Source organism: Protomyctophum bolini, assembly GCF_963924005.1.
Source record: "Protomyctophum bolini genome assembly, chromosome: 14".
In the NCBI taxonomy this organism is placed as follows: domain Eukaryota; kingdom Metazoa; phylum Chordata; class Actinopteri; order Myctophiformes; family Myctophidae; genus Protomyctophum; species Protomyctophum bolini.
The window spans coordinates 9,541,616-9,559,612 of NC_137875.1; the positions used below are offsets into that span (position 1 = coordinate 9,541,616).

Genomic DNA, 17,997 nt, shown 5'->3' on the forward strand with positions numbered 1-17,997 from the left:
TTGCCCGAATGGCCACGTTTGACGAGTTGGGATGAGATTTTGTTGGATAATAACGCTGAGTCATTCTTGTGAGTAACCCAGCAAAGCTTAACAGGTATTGTATTTTCCTGATGGTGCTGAGTTCACTGAGTCTTGTTTTGTTTTAGAAAAAGCCCTGAATGAATCCCTGGGGGACATTGGTGTGATTGATATATCCTCAACATATCATTTTAAACCTTTATAAGTCTGCTGAACCGAGACTTGCTTTCACTCAGTTACACACATTCACACCTGGGGAATTGAAATATCTTTCTCAGATTCTTCGTCTGACTGACCTCATATCTAAAATAAACATTTTATTGACCGTTTCAATCAACTTTTTTATTGACTCTGTTTTGGAACGTTTTAATTATGATTTATTATTAGATAATGGTCAGGAGGTGCACGCACATCCCATTAAAAGGGTGCTCCAACAAAATAATAAACTGCAAAAGAAGGAGCTCGCGGTAGACAGGTAGTCTGCACACCGTCCGTTTTAAAAGCTCCCAATATAACTGTATTTACGTTTCGGCCTGTGGCCTTCATCGTGTATACTATAGTATAGTAGAAGAATAGTAGGCTAATTTACATCAGCAACAAACCAGTTTCTCAAAATGCAATACTTGACGTTGGCCACACACGCACGCACGCACGCACACACACACACACACACACACACGCACGCACACACACACACACACACACACACACACACACACACACACACACACACACACACACACACACACACATTATATAAAACGGATCCTCCACCACCAGTGATGACAATAGTGTAAGACTGAACAGTTCCGAGAGAGAACAGTAGGGGGAGCAAGAGGAGAGGAAGAGAAAAGTGGTGTGAGGGGTTTCATTGTTGTTCTGTTGCCGTGCCTTTACCACGTTGTTTAGTAAAAGTTTTTGTTCTAAACTGACGCCTCGTTCTTGTGATAGCGCCCAAGTGTTATACTGGTGGCAGCAATGCTAAAGAACCAGCCCAAAGGAATATTTGAACTCTGTTTCAACGTCGTCAGGAGGAGGACTTGTGAGTACTTGTATTTGTCTAGCGAAATTAGCAACACTAGGTAGGCTACTCCGCAGCAAGTTTGCCGACTGAAAAAGGAAAGAAAGAGATAATAAGAAAGAATTGTGGTATATGGAAATCACAATTCACAATAATATAGCTTAAATAACTGTTAATAAGTTGTATCTCTTCAAATGAGAGACTTAACTTCTGCTCTGACCAACGCCTAGTTGGGACAGCTGCAGGAGAGACTTTAGGAGGGACCCTAAAGATTTGGCCTGAGTGATAGTAGCTGCAGGTTAACGGATAACGGGACACCACTGTTCTAGGCTGTACCTCCTTTCTGGTGACCATTACCATATAAGGGGACAGTGGGGGTTTGGAAACCTGAGAATACCTTTGTATCTGTTCCCTTTGATGTATCTGTATAAAATGTCTACTGAAACTGAAATGTCTATCTAGTGTGTTAGTCCTGAAGCCGTCAGGCTGAAGGATGGGGCTCCGACCCCAGTGATGCTGTTTTTGTACACTCTGAAAATAAAGCTGGACTCCGAAACTTTCATTTGCCTGTTTGCAGTCGTAGACTTGATTCTCCATATTTTTGCCTGTCCGTCGTCAGTCTTCTCTCGTTAGTAAATATACTTTAACTTCAGAAGGAAACAATTAAAGACAGAAAGAAAAAGAGAAGAAAAAAAAGAAAACAACAAGAAGAAGTTACTGTTTTCTTGCTACTGCACCTTTTGTTTCTATTTTGCAATTTTGTTTGTTTTGCACAGGCTGACCTTTAGCCGGTGCTGAGGTTAATGTGTTTGGTTGTACTTTTTCTGTTCTTATGGTCACTGTGAAATGTGGACGTTTCTTGATGGGAGGGGGAGTGATAGTTCCGAGAGAGAACAGTAGGGGGAGCAAGATGAGAGGAAGTTCTGTTGCCGTGCCTATGACATAAAAGTTTGTTCTAAACTGACGTCTTGTTCTTGTGATAGAACTCATCAGATGCAGAGGACGAGGTTGAGAGGAAACTCCAGTCTGTGAAGATGGAGACCAGAGAGACTGACCAGGACATGTTCACAGGTGCAGTGACCAACCGTGTTCCCATGTGATGTTGTCCGCTTATTGGGCTTGTCTTTCTGCGAAGTCGTTTGTAAATAATGATTGGTATTTGCGATATTCTTTTTCTAAAGTGTAGCATGCTTATTTTGCTTCCTAAGCCCCTACGGTTGCTTGAACCAGGAATAGAACGCTACTCAAATATTTTCATGTCAAATTAATCACGTTTAACCCAGATTTGGCTCCAACAAGGGGACGTTACATTTATTTCGCTCCTATGCCACTAAAATGTGGAACGCCCTACCAACAGCGAAATGAGAAAAAGAGGTTGCGCATCAGCAATGGCTTTCAGTGGAGTGCCAAACCCAAATCAAGGAATTAAAAAAAATCCAAAAAGGTAGCACATCCAAAAATTAAACAAGCGGGGGACAAAGTACTCGCATTTCCATTTCTTTATTGGCACACACCAAAAAGGAACGCTTACGCGTTTCGGCTATGCTTCTTTATAGGGACTCATAGGAATAGAGCGTCGCAGTCCCGCCCCCTTTCATGATTAGGAATTATTTCCTGGGCCTGGCGTCGTCATGAAAGGGGGCGGGACTGCAACACTCACTATAGACCGATTCCTTAGCGGTTTCATGGTCGCAGCCTACGTATTTCCTGTAGGCGGACTCGACGTAGCTGCGGGGTTTAAACCCTCACCAGGCGCATCTCTTCCACTACAGTGAACGGCAGAGTGACTGATGTTAGTTTGCCTCAAACTTTACCCTTTTCCTGCTTTTTTACTAACACTAATATTACAAAGATGTCCAGAACATCGAGATGAACCTGTGTAGTTTGCACTGGGAAGGCACTCGGGGAATACCAATGATGAGTAGGCCTACCATTTCAGGAATTGTTTTTTTTATTTGGATTAACAATAATGGTATTTTGTGCAACCTTGATGACAATAACAAAACAGACCATTTGGGATTCAAACCATTTATTGGAGGACAGTGCGAAGGAGGCCATGTGGTAGAAATTAAGGTATTGGAATTATGATGTTCTCCCTCCTCTCTCCTCATTCTAGATCTCTCACTCCTTCCTGTGTTTAAAGACGAGGTTTCCCCTGAACAGCAGGAGAGCAGCCTGAGTCTGGTCCAGGTGAAACTAGAACCTCTGCAGATTAAAGAGGAACAGCAGGAGAGCAGCCTGAGTCTGGTCCAGGTGAAACTAGAACCTCCACAGTTTAAAGAGGAACAGGTGGAGGAGCTACTGGTAAGACCTGATGGGTCAACGTTGACAGTGCAAAGTGAAGATGATGACAACAAAGAGACAGCGCCTCTAGCCAGCACCTCAACTGATCACATGAAATCACAAGCTGATGTCGAGGACTGTGGAGCATCACAGCCAACTAGAGATGACCAGCTCCTCTCTACACACGGTTCTGACACTGACACTGAAGACAGTGATGATTGGACTTCACCCTGTCCTGAATCTGACATTGACGACAGTGACTGGGAGGAGACCGGGGAAGGTCATTCAGCTTTAAACAAACTGAAATCACACACGACACCAAATGTGGAAGGACTACAATTATCTTTGAGCAACAAGCTGTCCCAGAACCTGAAATCATCAAAACAAACTCCATCCATGAGGAGTCACACAGGGAGTTATCTGAAACGACACATGAAGACGGATAGAGGTGTGTGTGTATATATATATATATATATGTCATTCAATAAATATATAGCGACCTATACTGAACAGTACGTATATATGTGTGTGTGTGTGTGTGTGTGTGTGTGTGTGAGGGGGGGGGGAATTGAGTTGGACCAGAACATAAAACAAATGTGAGGATGGAGTTACATTCAGCATTGCATTCCTGTCTGGAACTGTACATCAATGTCTACTTATGACTGACTCCCCTCTCTCTCTCTCTCTCTCTCTCTCTCTCTCTCTCTCTCTCTCTCTCACAGGAGTGAGGTCCCAGACTCTGGTCTTCTCCTGTTCTGAATGTCCATATGCCTTCACGTCTCAGGTCTTACTCCATAAACACATCAAGAAGGGCCACAACGACCTCTACCGCCGAATGCTAAAGGATGGACAGATCACCTCAGCAGCCTGCCAGCCAATCACCAGCTCTGTAACCAGCCAGAAACAAGTAGTCACAGACAAACCAGAATCTTACAGTCATCAAACATTACCTCAACCAGAACAAGGAAAACCACATCAGCCGACTTGCACAAGAAAGAAAACTCACACATGTAAACACTGTGGCAAGCCTTTCAGTTCATTACTGGGACTGGAGAAACACATGCGTGTCCACACAGGAGAAAAACCATTCCAATGTAATACATGTAACATGAGTTTCGGATGGTCAAGTAATCTGAAGACACACATGCGAGTTCACACAGGAGAAAAACCATTCCAATGTAATGCATGTAACAAGAGTTTCAGTGTGTCATGTGCTCTGAAGCGACACATGAATGTCCACACTGGAGAAAAAACATTCCAATGTAATACATGTAACAAAAGTTTCAGTGAGTCAGGTAGTCTGAAGAGACACATGCTTATCCACACTGGAGAAAAACCCTTCCAATGTCAACATTGTGGCATGAGTTTCCGTTATTCAACTTGCTTGAAGGCACACTTATGTACCCACACTAGCAAAGAACCTGTCCAACGACTCCAACCTGTTAAACGTTATCAATGTAATATATGTGACAAGATTTACCCTCAGTCAAGTAACCTGAAGACGCACATGCGTACCCACACTGGAGAAAAACCTTTCCAATGTAATACATGTTACAAGAGTTTCAATGAGTTAGGTAGCCTGATGAAACACATGCGTACCCACACTGGAGAAAAACCTTTCCAATGTAATACATGTGGCAAGAATTTCAGTGATGCAGGACACATGAGGAGACATGCAGTGCGTCTCCATGCTGGAGACATAAAGATAAAGACACACATGCGCGTTCACACAGGAGAAAAACCATTCAAATGTAATGCATGTAACAAGAGTTTCAGTGTGTCATATGCTCTGAAGAGACACATGAATGTCCACACTGGAGAAAAAACATTCCAATGTAATTCATGTAACAAGAGTTTCAGGGAGAAAGGTAATCTGAAGCAACACATGCGTACCCACACTGGAGAAAAACATTTCCAATGTAATTCATGTAACAAGAGTTTCAGTGAGTCAGGTAATCTGAAGCAACACATGCGTACCCACACTGGAGAAAAACATTTCCAATGTAATTCATGTAACAAGAGTTTCAGTGAGAAAGGTAATCTGAAGCAACACATGCATGTTCACACGGGAGAAAAACCTTTCCAATGTAATTCATGTAACAAGAGTTTCAGTGAGAAATGTAATCTGAAGCAACACATGCGTACCCACACTGGAGAAAAACCTTTTCACTGTAATTCATGTGACAAGAGTTACAGTAGGTCAAGTAGGCTAAAGAATCACCAGCGTACTCACACCAAGGGAAAATCATCATTTTTAAAGACGCAAAATTACGTCCTGGCACAGGGGGTTATAGTGCTCAAAACGTAACCTGTCGTTCCTTGGCTTGGATTGGCTTAACACTTTAAAGGAATATAAAATACTGGACACTTGTTTGTTTTTTTGCTTCAGTACACCTTTCCCTGTGTTCTTATTCCAAGTCCCCCTTTACATGTCCAGAATATTTTTACTCAGGCAAAAGAAAAGCTAAAAATATATGATGCCAATAATAATTAGGGTTGTCCCTGCCATTCACGTGATCATAATTAGGGTTGTCCCTGCCATTCACGTGATCATAATTAGGGTTGTCCCTGCCATTCACGTGATCATAATTAGGGTTGTCCCTGCCATTCACGTGATCATAATTAGGGTTGTCCCTGCCATTCACGTGATCATAATTAGGGTTGTCCCTGCCATTCACGTGATCGGAAATCGGGGCTGAACACGTCATTTTCAAATGATAGGAATCTGATCAGGAGAAAAAGAATGTGATCGGGACATCCTAGTATCAATGCCAGTAAGATGCCCTAAAGGGCGAGGTCGCGCTGAAACAACAGGTCTGGGAATGCCTATAGTACATGGATTTTTTTATTTAATTTACATTTTCAAGCCAGTTGGAGGGTAAAATGTGTGCTAATTAGTAAGGCTAGGCCGGGCCTTAATTTTCAGGCCTAAATAAATCCCTGCAACCGGTACCGCAGTCTGGTTTCTTCTGTGTCCTTTAACCAGGAAACAGCTCCATAACTTGCGCCATGCACTCTAAAAGCACATTCCCTGGAGACCCCGTCGTCCTTTTCAGAGCATTTTTTCCCTTGCGTATACATTTGCCATAAAATACAATAAAGGCCTTGTTTTGGAACAATAAGTCTACTTTATGTAAATTGTATGTTATTATTTATTATTATTACTATTATCATAATGTGCTGAATATAAGACGACTCCCATTTTTCAAGACTCATTTGTGGAAAAATAATATTGAATGTCAAATAGTCTCGTCCCCGATTATATAAAACCCTGTTTGTATATAAAACATAGTCTTATATTCAAGACAATAGGGATATACCGGTATTTGTGTGTACCACCATATGGGATTGTTGAATGTATCATTGCAAGAGTTTAGTGATCATTCATCACATTCTCATCCCAACTCGTCAACTGCCTACTATATCTTGGGTCGAATGGCCCAGGTGTCACTTTCCAACACTACGACATGAGATTTTTAGCTTATTTATGATACTTGATGAGTCTGACTATATGTCTATGCATTTGATGCATTACCTTGTTTTGTTCTTGCTTACTGTAAATCGCTCTGTATTAAGAGCATCTGCTAAATGCCTAAATTGTAAATTGATTTCCACAGTATAGAAGTATGTTGGGACACTGCTGGCATAGATAGAGGTGCTATAGGGCATTCACAGCGTTGGAAAGTCACTCCCATGGGGAACTTGCCCGAATGGCCACGTTTGACGAGTTGGGATGAGATTTTGTTGGATAATAACCCTGAGTCATTCTTGTGAGTAACCCAGCAAAGCTTAACAGGTATTGTATTTTCCTGATGGTGCTGAGTTCACGGAGTCTTGTTTTGTTTTAGAAAAAGCCCTGAATGAATCCCTGGGGGACATTGGTGTGATTGATATATCCTCAACATATCATTTTAAACCTTTATAAGTCTGCTGAACCGAGACTTGCTTTCACTCAGTTACACACATTCACACCTGGGGAATTGAAATATCTTTCTCAGATTCTTCGTCTGACTGACCTCATATCTAAAATAAACATTTTATTGACCGTTTCAATCAACTTTTTTATTGACTCTGTTTTGGAATGTTTTAATTATGATTTATTATTAGATAATGGTCAGGAGGTGCACGCAGACGCACATCCCATTAAAAGGGTGCTCCAACAAAAAAATAAACTGCAAAAGAAGGAGCTCGGTAGACAGGTAGTCTGCACACCGTCCGTTTTAAAAGCTCCCAAAATAACTGTATTTACCAGAGTGGAAAAACTACGTTTCGGCCTCTGTGGCCTTCATTGTGTATACTATAGTATAGTAGAAGAATAGTAGGCTAATTTACATCAGCAACAAACCAGTTTCTCAAAATGCAATACTTGACGTTGGCCACACACACACACACACACACACACACACACACACACACACACACACACACACACACACACACACACACACACACACACACACACACACATTATATAAAACGGATCCTCCACCACCAGTGATGACAATAGTGTAAGACTGAACAGTTCCGAGAGAGAACAGTAGGGGGAGCAAGAGGAGAGGAAGAGAAAAGTGGTGTGAGGGGTTTCATTGTTGTTCTGTTGCCGTGCCTTTACCACGTTGTTTAGTAAAAGTTTTTGTTCTAAACGGACGCCTCGTTCTTGTGATAGCGCCCAAGTGTTATACTGGTGGCAGCAATGCTAAAGAACCAGCCCAAATGAATATTTGAACTCTGTTTCAACGTCGTCAGGAGGAGGACTTGTGAGTACTTGTATTTGTCTAGCGAAATTAGCAACACTAGGTAGGCTACTCCGCAGCAAGTTTGCCGACTGAAAAAGGAAAGAAAGAGATAATAAGAAAGAATTGTGGTATATGGAAATCACAATTCACAATAATATAGCTTAAATAACTGTTAATAAGTTGTATCTCTTCAAATGAGAGACTTAACTTCTGCTCTGACCAACGCCTAGTTGGGACAGCTGCAGGAGAGACTTTAGGAGGGACCCTAAAGATTTGGCCTGAGTGATAGTAGCTGCAGGTTAACGGGACACCACTGTTCTAGGCTGTACCTCCTTTCTGGTGACCATTACCATATAAGGGGACAGTGGGGGTTTGGAAACCTGAGAATACCTTTGTATCTCTTCCCTTTGATGTATCTGTATAAAATGTCTACTGAAACTGAAATGTCTATCTAGTGTGTTAGTCCTGAAGCCGTCAGGCTGAAGGATGGGGCTCCGACCCCAGTGATGCTGTTTTTGTACACTCTGAAAATAAAGCTGGACTCCGAAACTTTCATTTGCCTGTTTGCAGTCGTAGACTTGATTCTCCATATTTTTGCCTGTCCGTCGTCAGTCTTCTCTCGTTAGTAAATATACTTTAACTTCAGAAGGAAACAAAGACAGAAAGAAAAAGAGAAGAAAAAAAAGAAAACAACAAGAAGAAGTTACTGTTTTCTTGCTACTGCACCTTTTGTTTCTATTTTGCAATTTTGTTTGTTTTGCACAGGCTGACCTTTAGGTGCTGAGGTTAATGTGTTTGGTTGTACTTTTTCTGTTCTTATGGTCACTGTGAAATGTGGACGTTTCTTGATGGGAGGGGGAGTGATAGTTCCGAGAGAGAACAGTAGGGGGAGCAAGAGGAGAGGAAGTTCTGTTGCCGTGCCTATGACATAAAAGTTTGTTCTAAACTGACGTCTTGTTCTTGTGATAGAACTCATCAGATGCAGAGGACGAGGTTGAGAGGAAACTCCAGTCTGTGAAGATGGAGACCAGAGAGACTGACCAGGACATGTTCACAGGTGCAGTGACCAACCGTGTTCCCATGTGATGTTGTCCACTTATTAGAAGCGACTTGGGCTTGTCTTTCTGCGAAGTCGTTTGTAAATAATTATTGGTATTTGCGATATTCTTTTTCTAAAGTGTAGCATGCTTATTTTGCTTCCTAAGCCCCTACGGTTGCTTGAACCAGGAATAGAACGCTACTCAAATATTTTCATGTCAAATTAATCACGTTTAACCCAGATTTGGCTCCAACAAGGGGACGTTACATTTATTTCGCTCCTATGCCACTAAAATGTGGAACGCCCTACCAACAGCGAAATGAGAAAAAGAGGTTGCGCATCAGCAATGGCTTTCAGTGGACGTGCCAAACCCAAATCAAGGAATTTAAAAAAATCCAAAAAGGTAGCACATCCAAAAATTAAACAAGCGGGGGACAAAGTACTCGCATTTCCATTTCTTTATTGGCACACACCAAAAAGGAACGCTTACGCGTTTCGGCTATGCAGCCTTCATCAGAGCATATAACCAACAGCAGTTAATAACACTCCTTCAAAACCACTCTCAAAGAGCACTTGCGGACAGCTGAAATTCTTAATTGGCCCTTGTAAAATGGTTAAAGTGTCCCTCCCCCACCCCTTTATATATACTGTACACGTCCGTCCCATCAACGCATCTAATCCGCCTGGGTGACAGCAGACTGCTGGGCGAGCGCTGGCACTTTGGAATGGGGGGTCAGATCAATTATCTGAATGGGTGACGGCACACTGCTGTTCTTTTGGCATGGGGGGTAAGATGTAAGGCCCAGGCTATACGTACACGTACATGGATCTTTTGCAAAACGCACATTCATTCATTCATTCATTCATTTATTCATTCATTTATTCATTTATTCATTCATTCATTCATTCATCCATCCATCAATGCGTTTACTTGGACACATTACATAAACAGTAGGCTGCATAGTTAATGTACGTGTCATATGTTTACTCATTCATACTCCAATGGCGAATAGTTGCATTTATTAAAAGCTATGATGTATTGGGACAGTCACAGGAAGAAGGGGTTGTCTTCCTGTCTCATTATCAACAACAAAACGTGTCTAGGTCCACACAACGCAATGTGAGTGTCCGTCTGCCTGATGATTCTTTATCCATATAAAAATCACACTGGTATGTTTTGACATTGTGATAAAATAAAAGGCATTGACGCGGATACCGGACAGCTACACATTCTGTTGCTGTGAACAACATCTGTCGTCTCTACGACGACAGTTGACGCGGACAAGTATCAGTCAAAATGGAGACATCAAAGAGGAAGGATGGAAATGCGTGATTCCTTCGGTCGCAATTTTATCCTCGTAGCAGATTTTGTATTGACCTGTACTTTTGTTGAACTGTACCCATTCTACAAACTGTCAATAACCTTTTCAATCAATCAGTCAATCAATCAATCAATCAGTGTTATTCTTTGAGACATTTTGGCGATATTTTGGCGCTTTCCGCCATTCCTTCACCGAGGCAAAACAACAGTTTTCACCATTGGAATTCTGCATTACAGAACGCACATTTTATGGGTTTATTTTGTCAAGTATGGTAGTGCAGGTTGTAAGTGCTAGTTTGTCAGCTTTCGACCTTTTGTATAACAAACTCACTGATGCACCCATTCTGTGGGTTTAGGTGTACGCAGTAGGAAGAATGTCATTGTCCACTTGGTACATTCATTTGCTTTGCTTTTATTTCAAGTAAACTGCATGGTACAAACATCTTCCATGTTGCTGGTAAAAACCATGTATCCACAAAGTGCATGAATTCCCCACACAGGCTGTCCATAATTAAGCCCTAGGCCTGGAGGCGTGCCGTCTATGCCCAACCCACTAACCCAATTAACCAAGTATCTTTAGAATATTCTTGGCTAAATAATAACAGAAATAATAATCAAAAAACACAGTGAATTGGCTTCTACACAGGTGATTGTAACAATCACGGAATTCGTGAAAAATGAAAACGTGACTACAGAATATTCTAAACACAAAAAGATGGCTAAAATATAATTGGTTTGCACAACATACAAATGCTCATGAATAGTAAACTAAAATTCTGCTCGGCTGTGGACACTTAGGATACCTGCCTACCAGTGACATCATCAAGCATTTTTATTTATTTATATATATATTTGTATTATTAACGTGAGAACAACAATAGAAACCTGTATCAACATTCAACAATGACAATACCTGGGGGACATATAGAACCTGCATGGGGAACATAGGGATGACCCCATCCAGGGTTGTTTCCCCGGTGGGAAACAATGGAATCACGTGACATTGATCACCTTCCCCTATTCTCTCATAGTATGACAGAATATTAGTTTAAGGACTCGTTCTTTCTTTTTGATCTGTAATGACCAGGAACAGAATTTAATTTGCTATTCACCGAAACAAAGGCTCTTTTGTGTTGTTGAAAGTGCATTCAACAGGGTGGGAAGCCTCCCAGGAGCCCACCTTCTCTGTATAATTCTCATTTTTGGGCAGAAAATAAAATATGTCTCCGGCCAGTAATTTTTATTTAGGCCGCCCTCTACAGTTCAGGTAAATATAAATTACCCATTGGGTTAAATTACCAAAACCCAGATGACCTTGGGATACATCACTGAGGATACGTCCCAGGTGCATACATGTGATGTTTTTTAGTTCTAGTTATTCTTTTTATAGGGACTCATAGGAATAGAGCGTCGCAGTCCCGCCCCCTTTCATGATTAGGAATTATTTCCTGGGCCTGGCGTCGTCATGAAAGGGGGCGGGACTGCAACACTCACTATAGACCGATTCTGTAGCGGTTTCATGGTCGCAGCCTACGTATTTCCTGTAGGCGGACTCGACGTAGCTGCGGGGTTTAAACCCTCACCAGGCGCATCTCTTCCACTACAGTGAACGGCAGAGTGACTGATGTTAGTTTGCCTCAAACTTTACTCTTTTACCTGCTTTTTTACTAACACTAACATTACAAAGATGTCCAGAACATCGAGATGAACCTGTGTAGTTTATGGCTGCTCCAACAGTAGTGGCAACATAAAAAATAAATAAATACGGAATGTCAAAATATCTGCCGCGGTGGCTGAGACCAGAGCCATTGAGTAATGTTTGAGACAAAGCAGTGAAAGGTCCTGAAAGATACATAATGTCAGTCTTACCCAATACCCAATATTTCTGTTTTATGAACACAAGGCTGCTGTATTTTATACCTCATACTAAGCATTTAAAGTACAGCAGCCTTGTGTTAATAAAACAGAAAGATTTGGTATTGGGTAAGACTGGCGTTATGTATCTTTCACTGCTTCGTCTCAACCATTACTCAATGGCTCTGGTCTCTGTCACCACGGTGGATATTAGACATTCCGTTTTTTTTTTTTTTTTAATACTACTACTGTTGGAGCAGCCATAAACTACACAGGTTCATCTCGATGTTCTGGGCATCTTTGTAATGTTAGTGTTAGTAAAAAAGCAGGTAAAGGAGTAAAGTTTGAGGCAAACTAACATCAGTCACTCTGCCGTTCACTGTAGTGGAAGAGATGCGCCTGGTGATGGTTTAAACCCCGCAGCTACGTCGAGTCCGCCTACAGGAAATACGTAGGCTGCGACCATGAGACCCGCTACGGAATCGGTCTATAGACTACGTGACAACCAGGAATAGTCTGGTGACCACCGGAGAGACGGGTGACAGCCAGAATGTAGACGGCACCCGGGAGCAGTATGGTTTGGCGCCCCAGCCTGTGTCCGCCGTGAGGAGGAAACCCAACAAACCCTCTGTGAGGCCTTTAGGAGGGCCATTCATCTGCAGTACCACCATTTCTCAGGTGGAGCCTGCGGAACCATTGCGGCAAGAATCCACCACTCCTGAATAAAGTGCTTGGTGCTGGTACTCTGGTGCAACGTACAGGTCCTTGACTTGGTGAGAGCAGGAATTGGACCTGTGACGTAGGCCCGGACAGGAGTAAAACCACAGAGCCTAGTCCTTCCACGTGCCAGAAACGTACCTCCCTGTCCCGGAAGAGTAGTTCCGGAGTAATTCCAACGGATTGCCCTGGTCCTTCCCGAATGGACTGATCGAGGGTAGCTACTGGGACGTAAGTCGGGACTTGATCGCCTGAGTATGATGTTCGACAGACCCGAAACCCTGATGACCTGAGAGGATACGTCCCAGGTGCATCCATGTCATGTTTTTGAGGGGTGCCAGCCCCTCCTATACACAGGTTTAATGTTTGGCTTTAGTTCAATGTTTGTCTTCATCAATGTCGACTCGCCACGGTGAAAATTCTTCATCAATGTCTTCATCGTTATGCTAACATGCTAGCTGTCAGTGTAGTATGTCAAACTAACAGATGTTATTGTTCATTTCCAAAGTGATAATAATGGTATTTTGTGCAAACTTGATGACAATAACAAAACAGACCATTTGGGATTCAAACCATTTATTGGAGGACAGTGCGAAGGAGGCCATGTGGTAGAAATTAAGGTATTGGAATTATGATGTTCTCCCTCCTCTCTCCTCATTCTAGATCTCTCACTCCTTCCTGTGTTTAAAGACGAGGTTTCCCCTGAACAGCAGGAGAGCAGCCTGAGTCTGGTCCAGGTGAAACTAGAACCTCTGCAGATTAAAGAGGAACAGCAGGAGAGCAGCCTGAGTCTGGTCCAGGTGAAACTAGAACCTCCACAGTTTAAAGAGGAACAGGTGGAGGAGCTACTGGTAAGACCTGATGGGTCAACGTTGACAGTGCAAAGTGAAGATGATGACAACAAAGAGACAGCGCCTCTAGCCAGCACCTCAACTGATCACATGAAATCACAAGCTGATGTCGAGGACTGTGGAGCATCACAGCCAACTAGAGATGACCAGCTCCTCTCTACACACGGTTCTGACACTGACACTGAAGACAGTGATGATTGGACTTCACCCTGTCCTGAATCTGACATTGACGACAGTGACTGGGAGGAGACCGGGGAAGGTCATTCAGCTTTAAACAAACTGAAGTCACACAAGACACCAAATGTGGAAGGACTACAATTATCTTTGAGCAACAAGCTGTCCCAGAACCTGAAATCATCAAAACAAACTCCATCCATGAGGAGTCACACAGGGAGTTATCTGAAACGACACATGAAGACGGATAGAGGTGTGTATATATATATATATATATATATATATATATATATATATATATATATATATATTTATAGTCATTCAATAAATATATAGCGACCTATACTGAACAGTACGTATATATGTGTGTGTGTGTGTGTGTGTGTGTGTGTGTGTGTGGGGGGGGGGGGGAATTGAGTTGGACCAGAACATAAAACAAATGTGAGGATGGAGTTACATTCAGCATTGCATTCCTGTCTGGAACTGTACATCAATGTCTACTTATGACTGACTCCCCTCTCTCTCTCTCTCTCTCTCTCTCTCTCACAGGAGTGAGGTCCCAGACTCTGGTCTTCTCCTGTTCTGAATGTCCATATGCCTTCACGTCTCAGGTCTTACTCCATAAACACATCAAGAAGGGCCACAACGACCTCTACCGCCGAATGCTGAAGGATGGACAGATCACCTCAGCAGCCTGCCAGCCAATCACCAGCTCTGTAACCAGCCAGAAACAAGTAGACACAGACAAACCAGAATCTTACAGTCATCAAACATTACCTCAACCAGAACAAGGAAAACCACATCAGCCGACTTGCACAAGAAAGAAAACTCACACATGTAAACACTGTGGCAAGCCTTTCAGTTCATTACTGGGACTGGAGACACACATGCGTGTCCACACAGGAGAAAAACCTTTCCAATGTAATTCATGTAACAAGAGTTTCAGGGAGAAAGGTCATCTGAAGAGACACATGCTTATCCACACTGGAGAAAAAACATTCCAATGTAATACATGTAACAATAGTTTCAATCAGTCAAGTGCTCTGAAGAGACACATGCTTATCCACACTGGAGAAAAACCCTTCCAATGTCAACATTGTGGCATGAGTTTCCGTTATTCAACTTGCGTGAAGGCACACTTATGTACCGGGCACCCTAGCGAAGAACCTGTCCGTTATCAACCTGGACGACGTTATCAATGTAATATATGTGACAAGATGTATTTTAACCTGAAGACGCACATGCTTACCCACACTGGAGAAAAACCTTTCCAATGTAATACATGTTACAAGAGTTTCAATGAGTTAGGTAGCCTGAAGAAACACATGCGTACCCACACTGGAGAAAAACCTTTCCAATGTAATACATGTGGCAAGAATTTCAGTGATGCAGGACACATGAGGAGACATGCAGTGCGTTTCCATGCTGGAGACATAAAGATAAAGAGACACATGCGCGTTCACACAGGAGAAAAACCATTCAAATGTAATGCATGTAACAAGAGTTTCAGTGTGTCATATGCTCTGAAGAGACACATGAATGTCCACACTGGAGAAAAAACATTCCAATGTAATTCATGTAACAAGAGTTTCAGGGAGAAAGGTAATCTGAAGCAACACATGCGTACCCACACTGGAGAAAAACATTTCCAATGTAATTCATGTAACAAGAGTTTCAGTGAGAAAGGTAATCTGAAGCAACACATGCATGTTCACACGGGAGAAAAACCTTTCCAATGTAATTCATGTAACAAGAGTTTCAGTGAGAAATATAATCTGAAGCAACACATGCGTACCCACACTGGAGAAAAACCTTTTCACTGTAATTCATGTGACAAGAGTTACAGTAGGTCAAGTAGGCTAAAGAATCACCAGTGTACTCACACCAAGGGAAAATCATCATTTTTAAAGACGCAAAATTACGTCCTGGCACAGGGGGTTATAGTGCTCAAAACGTAACCTGTCGTTCCTTGGCTTGGATTGGCTTAACACTTTAAAGGAATATAAAATACTGGACACTTGTTTGTTTTTTTGCTTCAGTACACCTTTCCCTGTGTTCTTATTCCAAGTCCCCCTTTACATGTCCAGAATATTTTTACTCAGGCAAAAGAAAAGCAAAAAATATATGATGCCAATAATAATTAGGGTTGTCCCTGCCATTCACGTGATCATAATTAGGGTTGTCCCTGCCATTCACGTGATCATAATTAGGGTTGTCCCTGCCATTCACGTGATCATAATTAGGGTTGTCCCTGCCATTCACGTGATCATAATTAGGGTTGTCCCTGCCATTCACGTGATCATAATTAGGGTTGTCCCTGCCATTCACGTGATCATAATTAGGGTTGTCCCTGCCATTCACGTGATCGGAAATCGGGGCTGAACACGTCATTTTCAAATGATAGGAATCTGATCAGGAGAAAAAGAATGTGATCGGGACATCCTAGTATCAATGCCAGTAAGATGCCCTAAAGGGCGAGGTCGCGCTGAAACAACAGGTCTGGGAATGCCTATAGTACATGGATTTTTATTATTTTATTTACATTTTCAAGCCAGTTAGAGGGTAAAATGTGTGCTAATTAGTAAGGCTAGGCCGGGCCTTAATTTTCAGGCCTAAATAAATCCCTGCAACCGTTACCGCAGTCTGGTTTCAGTCTGGTGTCCTTTAACCAGGAAACGGCTCCATAACTTGCGCCACTCTAAAAGCACATTCCCTGGAGACCCCGTCGTCCTTTTCAGAGCATTTTTTTCCTTGCGTATACATTTGCCATAAAATACAATAAAGGCCTTGTTTTGGAACAATAAGTCTACTTCATGTAAATTGTATGTTATTATTTATTATTATTACTATTATCATATTGTGCTGAATATAAGATGACTCTGATTATAAGACGACTCCCATTTTTCAAGACTAATTTGTGGAAAAATAATATTGAATGTCAAATAGTCTAGCCGATTATATAAAACCCTGCTTGTATATAAAACATAGTCTTATATTCAAGACAATAGGGATATACCGGTATGTGTGTGTACCACCATATGGGACTAAGCCTAGTCCTGCATGAGCACCGTCGTGTGAACGAATATGAGAGACGCTGCTGAGTGACATTCTTGCTGTATCATGATTCCAAGACATGTCATAATTTTGTGATTGTAACATAACTGCACCCATAATGTTTGTGTCCTTGTGCATGTTCCTTTGTGTGGACATAAATAAAGTTGTGTGTGTGTGTGTGTGTGTGTGTGTGTGTGTGTGTGTGTGTGTGTGTGTGTGTGTGTGTGTGTGTGTGTGTGTGTGTGTTATGGCTCAGGGGAGATATTAGACTTATAAGACTGTCGTTCTTGGTGTGGAGTGACAGCTCAACATTTTACACCAAGTTTCCCCTTTTCCATCTCGCCCCACTACTCTACCCAGCTGTACATAATTCATGTTGGTGATTATATAAAAGGAATTATCATATTCATTTTAATTTATAATTGTTGAGTGTGTTCCATGGACATAATAGCATGATGATGCAATTACAAAACATGGGCTACATGGAAGAAATGTGTTTAATAAACTAAGTGGATTGTTTACACAGCACTGAAAGAAAGCAATCACCCATCTCTGTGTCATGTTATTCTTTCTTGATTTTACAATACAGAATACGTACTATACAAATACAATCAAATAAATCTGTATACAAGATCATTTCAGATTTCAGCAGGGACGGAGATACTAAATTAAATTAACACTTTTCGCGGGGGCAAGTTGGTAAAGGGTTCAGGTTACTTTTGGACCAAGTGGGGATCGAACTGGCCAGTGGCCAGCCACCTCGTTGTACCGAGATGATCTACCAGCGACAGTTACGCACCTCCTCCACCAGGGGGAGACAGGCATTAAGGCTAACCGTGCCCTGCCATCTGTGTTGTTGCGCATGCTTGACAGTCACGTTGAGCAGGAAGTAGAATGTCGTGATTGTAGTTCTAAGTTCTTCCTGTTGA

General features: G+C 42.1%; 2 protein-coding genes across 2 annotated transcripts; both read left to right on the top strand.

Annotated features, from left to right (window-relative positions):
* Nucleotides 1-979: 979 nt before the first annotated feature.
* LOC308328373 (uncharacterized protein) lies at nucleotides 980-4,989 on the top strand (the record flags this gene model as incomplete). The annotated part of the gene is made up of 5 exons (XM_080782149.1): nucleotides 980-1,060; nucleotides 2,023-2,110; nucleotides 3,156-3,770; nucleotides 4,045-4,722; nucleotides 4,973-4,989. The coding sequence occupies exons 2-5, from the start codon at nucleotides 2,074-2,076 to the stop codon at nucleotides 4,987-4,989; spliced, it is 1,347 nt and encodes a 448-aa protein (XP_080638275.1). The 5' UTR covers nucleotides 980-1,060; nucleotides 2,023-2,073.
* A 3,059-nt stretch (nucleotides 4,990-8,048) lies between these two features.
* LOC308328374 (uncharacterized protein) lies at nucleotides 8,049-17,950 on the top strand (the record flags this gene model as incomplete). The annotated part of the gene is made up of 5 exons (XM_080782150.1): nucleotides 8,049-8,079; nucleotides 9,028-9,115; nucleotides 13,653-14,267; nucleotides 14,564-15,426; nucleotides 17,942-17,950. The coding sequence occupies exons 2-5, from the start codon at nucleotides 9,079-9,081 to the stop codon at nucleotides 17,948-17,950; spliced, it is 1,524 nt and encodes a 507-aa protein (XP_080638276.1). The 5' UTR covers nucleotides 8,049-8,079; nucleotides 9,028-9,078.
* Between the last annotated feature and the right edge of the window lie 47 nt (nucleotides 17,951-17,997).